Genomic DNA, 19113 nt, shown 5'->3' with positions numbered 1-19113 from the left:
GTAATTATACGCAATAACTATTGTTTGTCTTATTCCTTGAAATGGTCTTTTACTTAGGCCCCATTCACACTGGAGAAATTCAATCCAGCTAGAGCTGAATCCGAGATTGAATCCGGATAGCCTTCAAGCTGGATACCTTCAGACCTATTTTCAAATCTGGCTATCACACACTCGTGTCCATGCTCAATCCAGCTTAATCCGGCTTGTTTGATGTCCTCCAAACCGCTAGGTGGCGCCTCGTAATATACAAAGGCTGTGTGCGTGCATGTGTCGTGTGTTTTTTTGTCCTGTGTCACTCGTTCTTTCGTTTTTTCAGATTTTTTCTTTGTAGCCCTGCCGAAAATAAACTCGGGGCAAAGCTGTCGTAGTTCGGCGACTGTTTACATACGGCTTTTGTACGCGTCCCGGACACTGTCCCCGTGAACCGGAAGTATCACGTCCTGAGCCAGATGTAAGCCAATTCGGCTAGATCCACCTTCAAGAGGTGGATTGAAATCAATCTGGATATATATATTCGGATTCGCGTTGTTCAGAGATACGGCCCGAATCCCGCTCTAGCCGGATTGATTTCCCCAGTTTGAACAGGGTCTTAAAGAATACCAAAAAAAATGTTGTCCTGTAAAACTGTCACCAATCACTCCTGAGCAGACCACTCAAAAATGACTGGTTGGCGTCCACAACCTTATGCACCAATACCACGCTGCTTCCCTCCCAGCATGTATGCTGGTACACTTGAAGTGCACCAGCCTGACCTCAATCACTGTATTGCTATTGCTATAATCTTGTTGATATTTTTAGCATGTCCTTGGAGATCTCTGGGTAATGATATCACGCTGCGGTTAATATGTACAGTACAGAGATGTTTACTTGCTGCTGATTGAGACATGAAGACTCGGTGAATCTCTGAGTATCTTCTCAGTCCTCAGTGCTGAGTGCTGAGAAGATGTGGCTTATTTGATGTCAAACTTGTTATTTACACCACTTTACACACTTGTGTGAAGCTGATGACACAGAGGATGAACATGCTTCAACAAGCCAAACACGTCACACAGATTGCATTCTCAGAGATTAATTTTCAGATCTCTCTGTAACATCTATTAAATACATTAAAAATGATGCTGTTGTTAGTGATGGTGTTTGAATTTAAATGTTGGTGTAGATTTTTTTACAAGCCTGAGTCTTGAGAAAAATAACACAATTAATCACAGCAGTTTGTGCGATTAATTAATATCTTGACAGCCCTAATCAAGATCTTTCATTACAGTCCCACCAGACTTCATGTTAATATTTCATGATTGTATGATTGCAGCAGCGATTCAGAAAAGAAAATAATAATTACAACCTGTCAAAAAATAAAACAAGTCATGTTTTCTTGTAGGTATTGTGGCCAACACAGACATTTATCTACTGTAAAGTCGATTTTCCCGTTAAAATCAGGGCACTCATCAGTGCCAAGGTTTCACCGTTCATATGATATTTGCAAGAAAGGAAGGTGTTCAATAGGAAATAAATTGCAGTAGATTCTTCAGATCTAGTAGAAGGAACCCCCCCCCCCTCCAACATATTGTCTTACTCAGGGAATCTGAAATGTCCCTTAGGTTTTATCTGAGCTGAGACCTGCAGCAGATGATTTGTATCACTTTCATCATTCAGTGTAACCTTTGTGGAACTATTAACATTTGCTATGTTTCTCCTCATTTATTCATGTTTTCCCTTTTTATTCTTCTGTACAGCCAACACTAAGCAAACATTCCCTAGTGAGCCCTGAAGGCATCCTCCTCTGCCACATTCACTGGTTAAAAAAATAAATAAATAAAAAAAAAACACAGCAATGTCTGCTGCCACACACATTAGTTCAGGGACAACACTGCTGTTTGTGAAGTTGACATCCGCAGCTCCCCCTCTGAGACAGCACAGCGGCCCAGCACACACTGCGGGGGGGTTCTGAAGGAGTCACTTTAACTTTTTTAGAGCGCATGAAAGCCAGAGCCAGCACCCCGGTGTCAGAACTGGCTTAAACGCAGCTGCTGGTTTTTACTCTGTGTCTATTGAGTTTATGCCACACACAGAGAGAAAGTATCAATGTCTCTGTTAAGATCAAACTCAAGTAAAGTTGATGCAAGGCATAGCAATGTCATTAAATCATTTGCTAAAATACATAAAAACAAACAAGAGAGGGACGGAGGTATTTAGAATGAGCTAACGTGGAGTTTCATTGGGGAGATGAAAGACAGTAGCTCATTTAAAATGGAAGGCCAGGGTGCCAGAACACAGAGTTTCTTCCTGCATGCAGTGGAAATGTCACCCAGCACTCCTGCACATCCACTTTTAATATTACTTCCAACCAAAGAGCAAACGGGTAATTTGAAAATAAATAAATAACATTTCAAACCCGCTTCCATGAAATGTCGCACAGTAGTCCTACTTTAAGAATCCAGAGCTGAGGTTGATTCTTAATGTACTGAAGTAGGCTACATCATTGTATAGTTCTCTATTGATTTACAAAAGTCTGTTTTTTACATCTTTTTATATATACATATTCCCATTCCACCACAATACAGCTTTTGCAATATATTACCATGCATGCATCGATCTGCTCCTTGTTGGTTTTCCTGTGACGAACAGAAGACGACTGCCGTCTGTGATTCAGAATTAATGGGATAAAATACAAGTTTCTCTCACTTTCCAGATAAAAAAACTGCTATTTTATCTGATTTAATTGAGAACTGAACGTTTGCAGCTAACAAATTGAATAAAGTTAACTTGATAAAAGGAAATTAAGTTACAACTTGGTTATTAAAACACCTCCTTTATCTAAATCAGATTATGCCCTATGTCTCGCACAGCAGTAGTGTATGTAGATAGATGTTATCCCGCCCGTGTGTTATTGGTGTGGAGGCATGGCAGCATTTAGCCTGTTAACATGGTCCGTCGACACAGTTGGCTCTGAGGCACATCCATTATTTAAAAATGCAAAGGCCTTAATATTATTATAAAAAACCAGTTAGGCGAGAGCATTTCACTGATGAAGATCCATCACCGCTGCCTCGTATGAATAATTCCACAAAATGGCATAAAATGTCACTTAGCGAGCGCGTGCTGTCACATGTTTGAGCAACAATGGACTTTAAATGGTTGCACTTTCTTGCTTGCTGAAAGAAAGAAAGAAAAAGAAGTACAAGACAGCATTAATGTTTCATGAAAATCATTGCTCATCTCAAAATTGCCTCATTTTGCCGCACCTTCAAAAAAAAAGAAAGAAAAAAAAAAGAAGAAGAAGAAGAAGTCATTGGCTTAATCACCACGGCGTAGTGGATGTGCAAATCCCCATTTGCATCTGAGATACATTTCCGCCTGTTTATTCAGTCTTTGAGGATTTCAGTGCATGTTTTAAGACCACTTTGTTGCACTGGCTTACACTCTAATGTCAACCAGAGAGGGATAAGCTTATAAAGTATAAGCAAGGAAGGGAAAAAAAAGGAAAGCGGAAGAAAATAGCATCAGAATGAGATTATTGTGTGCCTTCAGAGAAAAAAAAAAGTCAGTGAAAGCCACAGGGGAGCAGACGTGGGACCTTCTAGAAGAAAGTGCAATTTAATACTGTGTGTGTTTGTGTGTGTGCTGTTATGTTCACTGAGGGAGAATAAGCTTGGCTGTTTTACAGGAAGTACCAGTCACTCAAGGAGTGGGGGGGCAAGGGAACAAATTTGATTCTATTCTATGTATTTTGTGTTTTTGCTTTCCAGGCTTTGCTTCTTTAAAAGCAGTGAAATTCTTAAAAAAAAAAAATCTTGACATGGAAAGTCAGATATCAGACCAAAGCCAGGAGCTGTCACCCAGCAGTTTTATACCACTGCATCTGTAGCATATCAGGGAAAGGGGAGTTATCTTGTTAAGAGCGGTTTGAAAGGCATCGTGGAAAGACAAAAAGTAGAACATTTATCTTCCTTTCTGAATAATGAAGACCTCATGATGAATTATTCATGCATGTTTGTGATAAAAACACACAAAGCGCTCTCTATCCCTCTGTTATTTGCTTTTTGTTTATCTGCCATCAAAACTGCCCTAAACTTTTTTAAAAAGCTCTGCAACAGTTGCGTCGCCGTTATCTGATTAATTGTGTTGTCTAATGAAGCAAAACGCAAATTGGGTCAAACATTCCTCATCTCTCTCCCTGTCGATGATAATTCTAAATCACTGGTCGATAATCACCAACCCAAGAAGCAACGCTATCCTGATAGGCCCATGTTAGGAGGTTGAAGGGAGGGAGGGGTGATGGAGGATATGTTGTTGGTGCTGTTTTTCTTGAACGCCACTTCTGTTGTGCCCTCAACACCTCATTAAGGTTTCCTAATGTTAGACTCATTTTTTACGAGGCAAAACTTTCTGCACTATTTAAGAGAAACGTAGGCAGGTTCTCCTGATGATGATGATGGAGTGGTTAAATAATCCTCCATTAAACACAACAATCAGCAGCTTTTCACCTGGATCCTGCGCTAAATACGGCCTCGTCTTTGTTCAGGCGACACTTTAACTCCAAGTGTTTGACACATGACAGACGCTCTCAAAGGAAATTACTAATATAGAAGGACTGATTCATCACACTATATGTAAGAAGCAGCGCCATATTTTTTCTCCTCTTATCTCATTTTTCCCGTCTTTGATTATTTTCCAGCGCTGCTGCTGCTGCTGCTGCTGCTGCTGCTGCGTTCAGTCCTACAGGCCTCCAGGCCAGGCATTTCTACCATTTAAATATGTTATCTCTTAAAACCAGGGGACCGGTGCTCTTCTTTAAGGCAGCTTTGTTTTGGCATCCATCTTCATCGGGGTAAAGTAAAAAGAAAAAAAAAATTAAAGGCTGCTGACGCTGTGAATATTTTAACATCAGTCACCTGAAAATGCCTCACAAACAAATGTACCCTGGAGGGCTTTTTCTCTATTCATCTCAATCAGAGGGGTTTTTAGCAGCACTTTGGTTCAGCCGCGGCTGCCAAATCAGCTCCATGTCCTCTTGCCAATTCACTTTAGAGAATGTACAGTTTTATCTCTGATGGACTGTATAGCAGGGCATCACTAAAGACTAGTCGCTGAAAAATGGGCCGCATCACAGAAACAGGAAAAGCAATTTAGTCTTTTTTTTTTTTTTTTTAATGCTGCAGCTTCAGAGTCAGAATCAGAGGGAAATAGGCAGCCAGTGTTTCTGCGCCTGTTGGCTCCATGCTGCGCTGTGACAACTGCTTAATGTTTGTTTACGACCGGGCGGGCTATATGAAGTGACGTGCCCTTCACAACACACCATTCCAGCAACGTACAGAGCGGGCATGCAGATTAAAAGATAAAATGTTGACCAGGCTTTACAGAGGATCAGTAGAAAGATTTCTGCGTGCTAGTAAAGGCTCCAAATACATCTGAGATTTTATGACTTATGAAGAAAATGTGAAAACATAAATAGCCATTTGGAAACCTGGCTATTAAAGCAGAACAGCAGCTGTTCAAAACTTGAATTTTCAGTATAGGTGTACCTTCATAGGGAGCAGTCTATAGCTATAATATGTGGCCACATTTGGACGAAGGGCTCTTGTATTGCACTGCATATGTATAACACCCAATAATGACTGTCCCTTTTACTCATCTAGATTCTGCAATAGTTACCAATGGTTATAAAAGCTTTCAAAATATACTACAACGACTAATACACTTTCAAAATAAGAAGATGAATAAGTGAATAAGTTTTTGATATAGTCATTTTAAACATAGGACCCTGTTTTTTCCATTTCTAAAAGCAGTTTATTCCTTTGTAGCCCTGTCGAAAATAAACTTGGGGAAAAGCTGTCGTAGTTTGACGGTTGTTTACATTCGGCTTTTGTACGTGACCTGGATACTGTCCCTGTGAACCGGAAGTATCAAGTTGCTAGCCGGATTTGCGTTCAGACCTAGATCCGAGAGGTGGATTGAGACCCATCTGGATTCGTGTTGTTCAGACTCTCGAATCCCGCTCTAGCTGGATTGATTTCCCCAGTGTGAACGGGGTCATAATAGATGCCTCTAATCCAATTGCATAGCGTTTTACTCAAAGACCGTCACAGCAGCGTTACACTGTGTCACATTCACACATTGGCATTCACAGGGTGCAACCACTGGGGCAACTTCCAGCTAAGTCTTGCCTGAGGATACATCAGAACGTAGCCTGGTTAGGGGATCAAACCGCCAACCTTTCTACCACCTGAGCCACATCAATAAAGGGTAATGTCTTCGTCATTATATAGAAAGAATTTACCCATAGTCTGCTGATGCTAAATCTATCGGATGCCTTTTATTGAGCTGAGTGTGTGTTATTGACCAATCAGAATGAAATATTCTATTCAGTTCTATTCTATTCAAAGCTGCAGTTGGTGAGTGTCATAACTCTCTAGCTCGTGCTGGGAGTTATGCACTGCCAAGATGGTGACGCCTACAGCCATCACACTGAGCTTTAGGAAATCTATAGGCGCCATCATAGAGAGTTAGTCCATCTATGTAGCAATCCATAATCCCTTTACTGTGGGATGATTGCTTATCTCTTACGGATAACACAAGTCTTCTGCTTTTACTTAGTGACACATTTCAGGAAAACACATCCCACTGCGGTTTGTATTAAGCCATACAGGTGGATCTGTTCATCGGGTCAGAGGTGTGAGTCTGCTTCTGCCTCATCCAGTCTCAGAACTATCACTGCAGAAACAGGTGCAGTCTCAGCCTGAAGACAGTGTCTCAGATTTGCGCTCTTACAGGCTGCGGTTATTACCTGTATTCTGTAACGTTAATCTGTTGTTTGCCATAAGCGGATGTAAACACATTAAAGCTACACAAGGGAAAAGATTCCTCGAGAAAAAAAAGAAAAATCTGTGTGAAGGGCAAACTCAACCGATTCAATTCAGTTGGCATGATAACAACTGACAGGGTGATGAATGAACACACCCCGAAGGTATTAAGCAGTAAAAGATGCAGGATGATATTTACATCATAAGCATATCTTGAAAAGCATAGCATGCTGTTCAAGCTTGTGAATACACACATGAAAGAGCAAGCAAACAATACCGCTCGCTTCATATCTCCTTTTAGTGCGACTCATATGTGCGCGTGTTTACTCAAACATCCCGTCACTGCAACAGAAATACCATACAAGGTAACGAAACAGCTCAATAATACCAAGTACGACTGTAGACCTTTTAATGTAAGTATCTGATATGAGGCTTCTTCAAACGCTCCTTCACATCACTGAAGTTGAAGCGTGCTAATTGACGAACAAGGACATATGCAATTATGTAATTTGCACCACAAGATAGGATAGTGAGTCTATCTCGCGCTGTCCTTAGCACATCCTGTCAGTCATGTTGATTGACATGTGTTTTATTCTTTTTTTAGCCTAGCATGACCCCCTCTTGCGTAAACTGGTCCAGTTGTGTCATGTTGTCAGTTGTTGGATGATTTCTATGCTATTAGATACACACATGTCCAGGTGCTGTGGACACGAGCTGATCAACAAAACTACACAAAATCCAGACAGGAGCACAAAGTGTCGGGAAAAAGTGGTGCAACAATTTTTGGGCAGTCAACCAAAAGAATTAGCATTCTGACGCACAAAGAAACACACATGGATAGGTTACTGACTGGTGATGCTACTACGTCAATTTAGTGTTAATGGTGATCCGGAAAGTTGATCTATCCATAAATTTACTCCGTCATGATGTTTTGTCCTGTGTGTGCAAAGGTATTAAGTAATAAAAAGGTTCCCTCATCATAGCTGTATCTCTCTATTTTATTTTAAAGTATTGTTGTAATATCAAAGTGTCTGGCATTGGATCTTGGCTTGGACATTTCATGAGATCCTTAAGTGCAGTTACTGTTAATGGTTCATTAATTTTAAAAAAATGCAAGAAAAGTAGACATTTATTAGCCTGAGCTATCCACATTTTGTGAACCAATGACTTTAAAATCAGTTTTAATAATGATATTCTGCATTCAGAGCAGGTCAGAGTTGCCTGTTACGGACCTTATCATAGGTTGTAAGCTGCAGAAAGTAATAGGCGCTTGGCTAGTGCCGACTATTCATTGCCTATTCTTAGAGTTAGAGAACATAACATAAACATAAACTATAGAGAAAAATTCAGATTCAGAGTGGCTCATTTACACCACAAACTGGGTTTAGGCAAGGTGAGGTGTGCAGGAGGTGGATATGACACCCATTAGTTCTTCATTTAGGACTCTATGTATCCCATGGTGCTTTGCGCACATCATATTTAGTTTTATCCACACATGTAGGTCAGTAAATCATGGTGTAATTTGCAGCTTGAATCTACAAAGATGGAGAAACTACTGCCCTGTGATTGATTTAAAACACCAGCTTCAGTCATCAGAATGAGTTTAATCCACTGATTGTAGGGTTTCCGTTGAAATGCCTCATACTGGCCATGATTTCATTAATTTTTTAGGTGAGTGAGCTAATCAAGACCACTCGCCATGTTTTCAAAAAATATAATCATTATCCACTAAAAAATGACTTTGTGAAAAGACTGCAATCATAGGCAGGGGGAGAAAACCAATCCACACACACCCTGAAACCCCAGAGAGAGAGAGAGAGAGAGAGAGAGATGGGGAGAGAAGCCTGGTTCTTACCTTGATGGCGGTGGAGGCGATCTGGATGTGGTGCAGCTTGTGCAGGGTGCTCTCCCTGTCGATGAAGTAGGAGGCGGCCAGCTGGTGCAGAGCTTCCAGGGTCACAGCTGTGCTATTGGGTTCGCTCACTTCAGTCGGCCGACTCAACTTCCGTTTGTCCACGAAGATCATTAGCGACTCTTCCCCTATGAAGACACACACACACACACACACACACACACACACACATCATTATTAATGACTCATCCCCCTGTGAACAGCGGTAAATATTAACCCGTGAACACCTGCCAGCGCTCATTATATCATCAAATAAGCTGTGAATTTGATGATAAATCTGCAGCTCCACAGATCGAAACACTTTATAGAACAAGTTTTTCAATAAAAGTAAAAGGGCCCAAGCTATCAGAGGAGGCTTTATTGACAGGTGGTGGAAGGAGTGAGAGATCGATCGAAAAATCCTTTCTAACAGGATCAGCTTTTATGGGCAATGTGGTTTTAATTTGGAGAGACACTAGAACTAACACACACACTACCGGCACCACTGAGGATAGATAAAGGTTAACACTTTTCTCCATCACACTGGAAAAAAAGTTGATTTAAACAACTATGTTCATGTATAATTTAGAGCTGAAATACTGAGGTTTGTTTGGCCAGGTCCAAGGTTTCCAATACATATCAATTCTCAGAGAAAATGTTTGTTTTTATTTGGAAACCAAGCATTATATCATCATTTGCAAAGTATACACCAGTTTCACAATAAAAGCCTTTAAAAGTATGAGAGGCCTGTTTTGGCCTGATCTTTTCTATTAGCCTGCATATCAGGGCAACAAATCCATATTTTGTACACTTTGTAAGGTTTACAAGAAGATAATAGCCTGGGTTGAAATCCATTTTTTCATAACATGTCCAGGAGTTTAAATCAAGGCAACTAGGCTCAGGGATTCCTCTGAACTGAAATCCAGATTTAAACTCCTGCACATAACATTACCTGGATGAATGAAAGCATCCACAGACATCTTTTCACAACATTAACCACTAAAAGCACAGTTTTCGTTTTTGATTCCATGTTTTCTGACACATTCTAGTACACACAAGGCACAGTAGGCTGGTTTCTACCAACTCTACGTCATGTTGTTGGGTCATTTAGCAGTTTTGTATGTCCATGACCATGTGACCATGTGACTGACACACACATACAGTATATTTAAAAAATGCATCTACCCGGGCTTCATGTTGTGTGTCTTGTGAGGTATTTTGTCAGTTTGGAGATGATGACAGTAGCAGCTGTTTGACTTTTGTAAAGATGCTAAGTGCTATTTGCTAGTTTTTAAGAACCTCTCATGGTTGTTGTGTTTCCTCTCAGATTTATTGACACCTTTAAAACATTTTGCATTTTTTTAGGTGCAAGCTAGCATAGTTTTTAATGCCACCTAGTTGAGTTCCCCTGTATCACCATGGTGCCCTATAATTTCATCCTGATTTCACAACACTGCACTGATCTACAGGTGGAGGTAACGCACCGGGAGACAGTGCAACGGCAATTAAAAAATAAATTAGGCCAATAATTACAGATGTAAACAATGCAGACATTTTATAGGCTTCATCTTTTTACATGATAAAACTACACAGCATGCCGATGACACAAGCTAACGATAACACTGTAGGGTATATTGTTTATTGTGTTTCAGAAGCTGTGTTTCCTTTGACTTATTCACAGCAGATAAAATGGCAGATCGACTTTCAAAATCTATTTAAATACTGTTGGTATTCATCGTGGCTTTGAGATTTTAGGAGCACAAGAGACAAAAGATGAAAAGAGTCAGCTGAGCAGCTGGGAGGAGATTGTGCATCAGATAGCCATGGGAGCTTGGCTGTGCATTACAGTACTCAGGCTAACTTAGATCTATTGTTATGGAAACAGAGGATCCACTGACATTTGTGTCAAACAACTACAAAGACAGATTTTTACATGTGGAGTCAGACAATATGAGCTTAAACAAGCGCAAACTTTTCCCAGCTTCAGTCAATATTTAGTCAAATATTTATTTGAGCATAAGGCAAAAAAAACATCAAATATGTTCAGCTGACAGGCTGAATGCTGCAACAGCGTTACTCCTGTTTTAAGATTACAGGCAGATAAAGTGGGAGTGACAACATCTCAGCTCAGGACACTGCGCTCGTCTCTTTTCAACAAAACAGTTACAGGAACAGGATCAGAAGAAAATTCCTTTTAAAGCCCTTTATAATTTGTTTTTTTGGAAAGCATCACTGTTTTGATCTTTGCAATTTATAGTGGCATGACTGTTGAATGGATCTGGAACAAAAGAGATTCAGAGGTTGAAAGAGGACAAGAAGCACAATATATATATTATTAAATATATATATATATATGTATGAAGACCGATACCACATATTTATGACCTTTTTGTTAGGATATAGAGACTTAAATCTCAGAATTCTATTTTTTTTGATATTCTCAAAATTCTGCCTTTTTTATTGTTTTATAGTTTTATATATTGTTGTTTAGAATTTCCACAGAATCCTGACTGTATCCTCTGAATTCTTAGGATCAAGTCAGAACCCTAAATGTATATATATATATATATATATATATATATAAAAGAGCTCCCCTGTATCATATATATACCGTTCAAAAGTTTGGGGACACTTGGAAATTTCTTTATTAAAAAAAAATTAAATTTCAATGAAGATAAAGTTAATCAGACATACAGTCTAGACATTGTTAATGTGGTAAATGACTCTACTAGTTAGAAAAGGCTGATTTTGAATAGAATATATACAAAGGTATACAGAGGCCCTTGGCCTGAACTGTTCTGATCAGAGAAGCTGTAGAACTGGCCTGGTGACCCCAAACTTTTCAACGGTAGTGTATATATATATATATATATATATATATATATATATATATATATATATATATATATATATATATATATATATATTATAATATGTGTCAGTGATATGTGTGGAGATATATGGCTGTGTGCCACTTTGGAAAGGTCAGGTCATGCACACAAAGCTGTGATGGACCCTTCCAGAGGAAGTTCTTCTTTGCTTGGATGCACTGTGCTTCTGCTTTTAGGAGTTAAATCTACTCTGAATCTTTAAGATGAATGGTAAAGTTTCTAAAGCCGTTTTGTAGTGAGTCTAAACCACCTGGACTCCAGAAAACTTCACCTCTTAACACCGTGTTCCTCCCTGCGTGTTAGAGGCAGGTCAGTAAAATCAAACAGAACCACAGCCCGAGTGCTTTATTTACCTCCCAGAGTAGCAGAGAGCAGGAAGTGGGTTCCGTATTTCCTGATAATGTTGTCTGTGATGGCGCTAAGACTGGGCCTCCTGCCCAGCTGCCTAATGGTCTGCAGGAACTCGGGGTCCAGCGGCAGGGAAAAGCCATTGTTCTCCTGTCTCTCCAGGGCCAAGCTGTTCACCTTCCAACGACCAAACTCCCTGCAATGTCACACAAACACATACTCAGGGTAAGCAAAGGTTGCACAGCACATGAATGCAGCATGCAGAACAGAATATGATACTGTGTACAAGTGGCATCCACTGTTTTTATGATATTTCCGTTACAGACGCAGTGCTACTATTGAACCCTTCTTTATTGATCTGCACAGTGTTCTTGAAAAAGACAGAAAATAGGGCCTGTTGTTGTAAGTTTAGAGCAGACAGGACACAGCTTGTCCCTCACAATGAGGCTCATATTCAAAGCCGCCTCTTGCCGGGGCGTAAATTATGATGTATGCATGACCTCTAAGTGAATTTTGTGTGTGCCGCTCCTTAAAGGATGAATGGTCTCGTGCTGCGTCTACCTCCGGCTCGGAGAATTGCTTCGCACCATAGCGGAAAAACGTGTTTCTCCACCGATTTTAAATAATTGTGCAATCTTTTCTCATCTCAAGTCACTTTCGGAGGCTGCTGATGGTTTTGGGCGGCCTGTAATCACGGACGGCGTCTTGCTGCTTTCAGGGGCCTCTTCTGGAGAGAGAACAGGGTTTCATCTGTAGCCGTTTGATATTCAAGCCTGGCCTTGGTGTATGCCAGCTGCCTTTATCTACCAAGTGCAGAGTGAGTGTTGCTGCTTGATGCGTAGATTAGCGCTATTCAAATACAGCTGGTAATAACGGGGTGGCTCCTCGAAAACCTTGCAGGGGACAAAATCCAAAACCTTTTGGGTTGTGTGTTTCTTTTTATAAGGCTGTAAAAATGCTCTAGGTAGGATTTAATTGTAAACACATACACACTTATAACAATATAACTGAGTAAAATGGTACACAATAGGTTATAAATAAAACATCTCTGGGTGTATTTTCATAATATCTGTCAGTGGTGATTATAATTCACAGTAGCTACCTTTACACCTAGATGCTAAATCAACAGAGAGAGAGAGAGAATATGAGCATGTGGGATGTAAACAATCAGCAGTCATCACTCAGACAATCCACACCTGAGACACCCTGATAACCAGAAACAGTGTGTTTCTGATTGCTGCTGTTTCAGAGAGAATACGCACAAACAATATTCTGTCTCCTCGACCACTTCATCCGCTTTCATTGTCTTCTATTGATCACGTAAAAAAACCAAAATGTAGGCTGTGATGAGGCAGACTTTTGTAATCACACCAGAGCCATTACTACCTTTATTTTATAGCAAGAATAAAAGCATCATGAGCGCTAACCATTGTTATCAATGTGCAATCAGGGAATTGATATTGTATTTAAGCCACGCCTCCCACAAAATATCCTTTTTAGACTGCAGTAGAGTGCAGTGGAATATAGACGGTTAGAAAGGGAGACGCTGGTGTTTTAACCAGCAGCAGCCATCTTAGCTCTTATTTCCATCCACTCCTTCCCTGTCATCTGTAAACTCCATAAAATGCCATAAGACTGGCATCTGCTCAGTTAGCTAAGATGTTGATTTACTGCATTATTTATGCTAAACTAGCAATCCTAGAGACACTCATCAATAACACATACACTAGCTTAGCGCTAACATCCTCAGGCTGAGAAGACTCCATTGATCCCCTTACAGTTAGAGCAGCAAACAATAAGCAAGACATATATATATGATGTGACTGTATGAAAAAGGATGAAATAAAAGCCTCTTAAAGGTCAGACTAACACACTGCAGTATGGATCATAAAGCCCACCTCCTCCAAGTCAGTGGAACACAGGCTCAACTAAAAACTAAAAGAGCTCTTAACATAAATGTTTCCCAGATTTGGTTTATGGCTGCTTAGCTAGTTTTTTTTTTAACTAGAATTTGTGTAGAAATTGAATTGAAACTCGTCTCAAGTTGCTGGACTGTAAATATGACCAGAACACATTATGTGCAATATAATATATAATATATGGTATTGATATGTGGACATAGCTTCAGAGTTGTCTTTATACTGTCTTTAGCTCTGCTTTGATCTCCTTTGATTCTCAGCCATGTATAAGGCTCTTTAAGTCATGCTTAAGGTCGTCTGCCTGGTGCATGAAGTATTTATAAAATCTGGATTCACGCTGCAGCCTAACAAGGTTGATGAGGGCACAAAGACACAAGTACACAATACTCAAAAGCTCTATTCATGTGGTCTGTTACATGAGTCTCATACCTCCGTTTGTCTGGTATGTTGTCTGGTATTTCATTCACACAAGTAATGCTGTAGTTTCTACGCTAGGTCACAGAATGATACTAACAGACTTTCCCACAGACTTTCCAACATGTAAACATGCCTTCTCGTAACTCGCTTCATAAATCACCAAATGGAAACCGAGGCTGTTTTGATGTGTCTGTCTCTGACATGCTCTCTACAGACACACACACACACATGCATTCAAACAGCCCGCAGCTGGAAACTTCTAAAACCGAGCTGCCCTTGCTGCAACAACTTTTGCTATCACCCAGAATATCACACCCCCCCCCCCTCCTCCACCCCTCATGGGTGCTGGACAGGCTGTCAATCAATTTCCCACCAATAACAGTGACCCCCTAGAGAAAAATACAAAACAGAAAACAGCTCATTAAGGCCTGTTTCATGTCGGCGTTTCTCGATAACGAGCGGCCATTAGTGTTTCTTTGCATCCATTGGGGCCGGTGGAAGAAGAAGAGAGCGGTGCGGAGAGATAGAGAGAGAGATTAACTGTGATCGACACGCTGCACCGCCTCCCTGTGCTGTCCGCTGATGGACATTTATGAATGGTGTCACAGCACTGCACACACTCACACACACATCTGGTATAGGTCTTGGATTTAGCCTTACCTCTGGCTCACCACACGCAAAAAGATCTGTTTCATGGTCGTTTGCAGGTTTATTTCAGCCTCTCGGTGCAATGATGGAATAGCCTAACACAAACAAAACACACAGCGGTGGCAGGTTTATTTCACCTGCAGCTCTTCGCAGCAGGGAGCTCCCTGCACGTCTATCTGTCAGGCCTCCCTCTGAGCGAGCCGGAGCGCGCACCCATGCGCCAATAGTTGAGAGGCGACTGGAGCCACAGGGGCCGGAGCGAGCTGTATCCTGCTACCTGTCCATCACGGTGCAGGTGTCTCAGATCCATCACAAGCTGCCGCGGGGTGCTTCTCAGTGCTCAATATAACAAATCAAGGAATCAATGCGAGTAACCTGCTGATGCCGTTAACATGCTACTGAGCATAGCAATGCTGACTTCAGTCAGTGCAGGTCATCTCTGAGCATCCTGAGGGAGTGTCTGCTTCTTCTGATCTTGTCCTGATCTTTTCCTGCAATCTGCTAAAGGGCCAATTACAGTGTGAAAGTGGGATGGTTCAAATGTTCATACCAACAAACCACCCCTGTGGAATGCTAAACATCCACATATGAAGTGATAGAAATGTAAATGGGGGGGGTTACTTCTGCTCCTCCATCAACATAGAGAGGTGTGGTCATGACCTTGACTAGCCAGTGTTAATCTACCTCACCTAAATATGGTGCCACAACATATTGCCATTAAGCAAATTTAGATCATATGAAAGATGGCATGGAAAAGAGGTTGTTAAACCTTTCCACCCCAAGCCTCTTTTTTTTAAAGGCCTCAGCTTGAAAATGGCATGCCCAAAATGAATAGAGTACATCTCAGCAATCACAAGGTGTATTTAAACACTTCCATTGTCGTAATAAAGAGAACACCTGGGAGATTTGTTCAGATGTGTAAGTATTCGTTTTTATGCCTCTGGCTCTTTGTAAATTAAGATGGCACAAAGCAAAAAAAAAAAAAAATGTTCTCATCTGTTGAAAATGTACACCTTTACAATGAATATCTCCTTAAAAATGATGCAGATGAAGCACCCAAGTTATTTCAATCTGTAGCTTGTGGACCTTATCTCTGCCAAGTTTCATTTCATTCTAATTAAGGGGAACAAAATTACAGAGGCTTTAGTCCAACCTATGTAGACATAATTTTCGGGCTCCGGGACGTGCTGACCGACGCCATGTTGGCAGCATCACGTCTGCCAAAACTCCAAAAATGGACAAAGAGAGGGAGCATGAGCGGAGTTTAGGGGGTGGGCGATCGTGAAAGCAGGAAACTCGCGCTGTGATACGGCAGCCGTCTGTCGACCAAGCGGCAACGCCCATAATTATCCGTAATTTTAAGTCCCAATACAATTAAACCGAGTTAATAACCCTAACCCATACTTACGTACAATTGACACTAGAAGAGAATCTATCATTTGAGACCAGAATGTTTTTTTGTACCAGGCTGTAAACATGTTTATTTCTGCTGTGAAGTCGGCCATTTTAACATGGGAGTCTATGTGAATGACTCGCTTTTGGAGCCAGCCCCCAGCAGTTGCGGCATGAATTACAAGTTTTGACACTTCTGCGTGGGCTTTAAGTTTGAGCCCCGAAGGTTGCTGCTTGGTCAACAGTAGCTTTAGGATTTATGAGCCCATCAGCCCATGACATCACCTATAGGTTCTGGTACCAGTTGACCTAAACTCCGAATACAGGCAAAGAAAAACTGTCATTCTTTGTGAAAAACAAAGATATCTTGATGCCTGTTTCATAAAAAGCTTTTAAAACTTGGACAGAATGATGTATTTAACCAAAATACAGTCACTTTGACCAGCAACATGTAATAAAAAAAAAATACATTCTATTAAATTATACACAGAATTTAAAAAAGCAAATGTTTTTTTGTAAATATAATTTAATTTAACCTAGTGTACTTTCTGCAATTAGCTCAGCAGGAATACGTCTAATAGCTCGCTGTTCTTTTGGTTTCTCTTTCGAGCAAATAGCGTTGATGCATTTCCAGCACATCAGAAGAACATTTCAATGTCACAGAGAATAAAAAAAAAGCCTGAAAAAATAGCTCTTCTGGTCTTTGCAGGTGTTCTGACTGTAAGCTGCCACGCACAGCTTCTGACTGTGAGCTGATTACCACTAAAGACACTTTCCTTCCATCTTTGATACCGCTCGCATACTGTGTAATGATTTTTACAGCAGTTAGGTCCAGATCGCTGCTTTACACATCAAAACTCTTCATTCAACTCATGATTCATGATGCAAATGACTCATGTTTACTAACTTATCTTCCTTCTATTAAAAAGTAATAAAGATATAAATGGGAGGACATTCATTAAACGCCTCCCTTTATTTGATTGCCACAGAAAAGGCTAATTTCACCTCTGACTCCGTGCAGTATTGAGCCCATATTTAAATTATAAATTTACTTTTTATTGCAGATAAGAGTTATGTTACATACTGGGTGCTATAAAAACTCATTTCCCTCTGGAGATTAGTTTACAGCGTTGTTGTACAACTAATTTATTTTTCCTTTGTTTTTGTTTTACTGGGAAAATCAAATTTCTGGTTTGATCCTGCTCGCCGGCAAAGACACGAAACAATACATTAGAATTACAGTCCTGGGTGCACAGCCTGGTTGTGTTTAGATTGTAGAAGCTTTTTGTGGTAGTCAGTTTGTCCTTTTTTGTGCTTCAGGTCACTCGCAGCTTAGTATGGAAACACAACCATGAAAAACTGTTTAATAAGGCTTAGTTGCTGTAGCAAATCCTTCAGACATGGCAGATATGGATTGGGATTGCAATGTGTGGGAAAATGAGTGAAATACTGTCTGTTGTTGTCACCCTCTCCACTCTCACCAGGAAAATTACATCGGTAGCCGCTGTCTCCACCCTGTGTGACAGCCCGTCCTCACCGGAAAAATGTCACATGATGGTGATATTTCTGTGCACGTCTGCGGAAGACACACCATGATCTTTACACATTAATTATTACATTAACCAGGAGTTTTTATTGCCTTATCCTAACAAGTGCAAAGGTTGCGGTGTTTAGTGTAGCAGTGTCAGAGTGACGTGACCCTTGGACTCATGGGTAAAGGCTCCTTTCACCACCAGCATCACCAGCTTGCCTCCAAATGCTGGGTTTTGTCATCAGTCACATGATCAGGTGATGTTTACCAGTACTGTCATCTAATCTGTTATGGATATGGATATTTGGTCCAGTGTACCATGTGTTGGATCTTCTTCTAATATCCCATCCCGTAGTTTTTGTGTCTAAACCTGAGAAAACTGTAACAGAAAAAGCGAACAGGTCCTCAAGACCAACAAATGGCTCTTCGGTCTGATGTTTTCCAGCCATGCAGCAAATTTATTAGGCTGCTAAATGATTGTAAATGTAGTAGAGAAGTTGAGATAACATTGTTCCGCAAATCATGAAGTACTTTTTTTTTCATTTATGGTTAGATTTAGGCATCCAGGGTTAAATACATTTACCCTACATTTTACAAGGCTAAATTACCTGACAACCCCTGATATTCTTATGGCTACAAGAGGGTGCCAAAATTTCAAATGCTGGTGAGGACTGGCTGGAAAAGGCAAAAATCTTTAATCGTAAATGTTTATATTTCCATTTGCTAGTTTTTGTACATGCAGGTTGATAATGATTCTCAGCACTGATGGACAGCACATTGGCTATATAGCATAAATGGAAATTAGGAACAGAAGCTGATAAAGTTAGCGTTAACTGTGCACTGTACAACATGTACCAAAGATGTCCAAAATATTGAAATCCTGTTTGGGCTAAATATTATTAGCATTATTATCCCATCATACCCAATGTTTACTTTTACTTTACTTTACACACACACACACACACACATAGATAAATATAAAACAATATTTTTCAGGGGAAAAGCAAAACCACCACCATCATTTGCATTTCTGTGTTGGTATCCAAAAATACTGCAAAAACAAATTCAAACAACATTTACCTCACCACAACAGACAAACATTGGCTCATCATCAGTGAGGCCTAAGTGGGAACACATTATTGTGTTTTGTAGCTGGGTTACCCCAGATACCAAAATAACCCACTGTGTGCAAAACAGTTGGTCGATCCAGACTCAAAGTTATTTCAAGGACCTCCCTGAAGAGAATAGTGCAAAAATGAGAGAAAAGTCCTTCATG

The 19113-nt window shown here is 40.4% G+C and overlaps 1 protein-coding gene across 1 annotated transcript in view; it reads right to left on the bottom strand.

Moving 5' to 3' along the window:
- brinp3a.1 (bone morphogenetic protein/retinoic acid inducible neural-specific 3a, tandem duplicate 1) overlaps nucleotides 1–19113 on the bottom strand; it is a 48969-nt gene that overhangs the window by 20578 nt on the left and 9278 nt on the right. The window contains exons 3-4 of the mRNA XM_028404021.1: nucleotides 11936–12126; nucleotides 8656–8840 (exon numbers count right to left, since the gene is read on the bottom strand). Of these exons, the coding sequence (XP_028259822.1) occupies nucleotides 8656–8840; nucleotides 11936–12126 (376 nt within the window). The remainder of the gene's footprint in view (nucleotides 1–8655; nucleotides 8841–11935; nucleotides 12127–19113) is intronic.

Source organism: Parambassis ranga, chromosome 4 (genome assembly GCF_900634625.1).
Source record: "Parambassis ranga chromosome 4, fParRan2.1, whole genome shotgun sequence".
In the NCBI taxonomy this organism is placed as follows: Eukaryota; Metazoa; Chordata; class Actinopteri; family Ambassidae; genus Parambassis; species Parambassis ranga.
The sequence above is the reverse complement of the archived record's forward strand: the minus strand, read 5'-3'. Positions and strand labels throughout refer to the sequence as shown.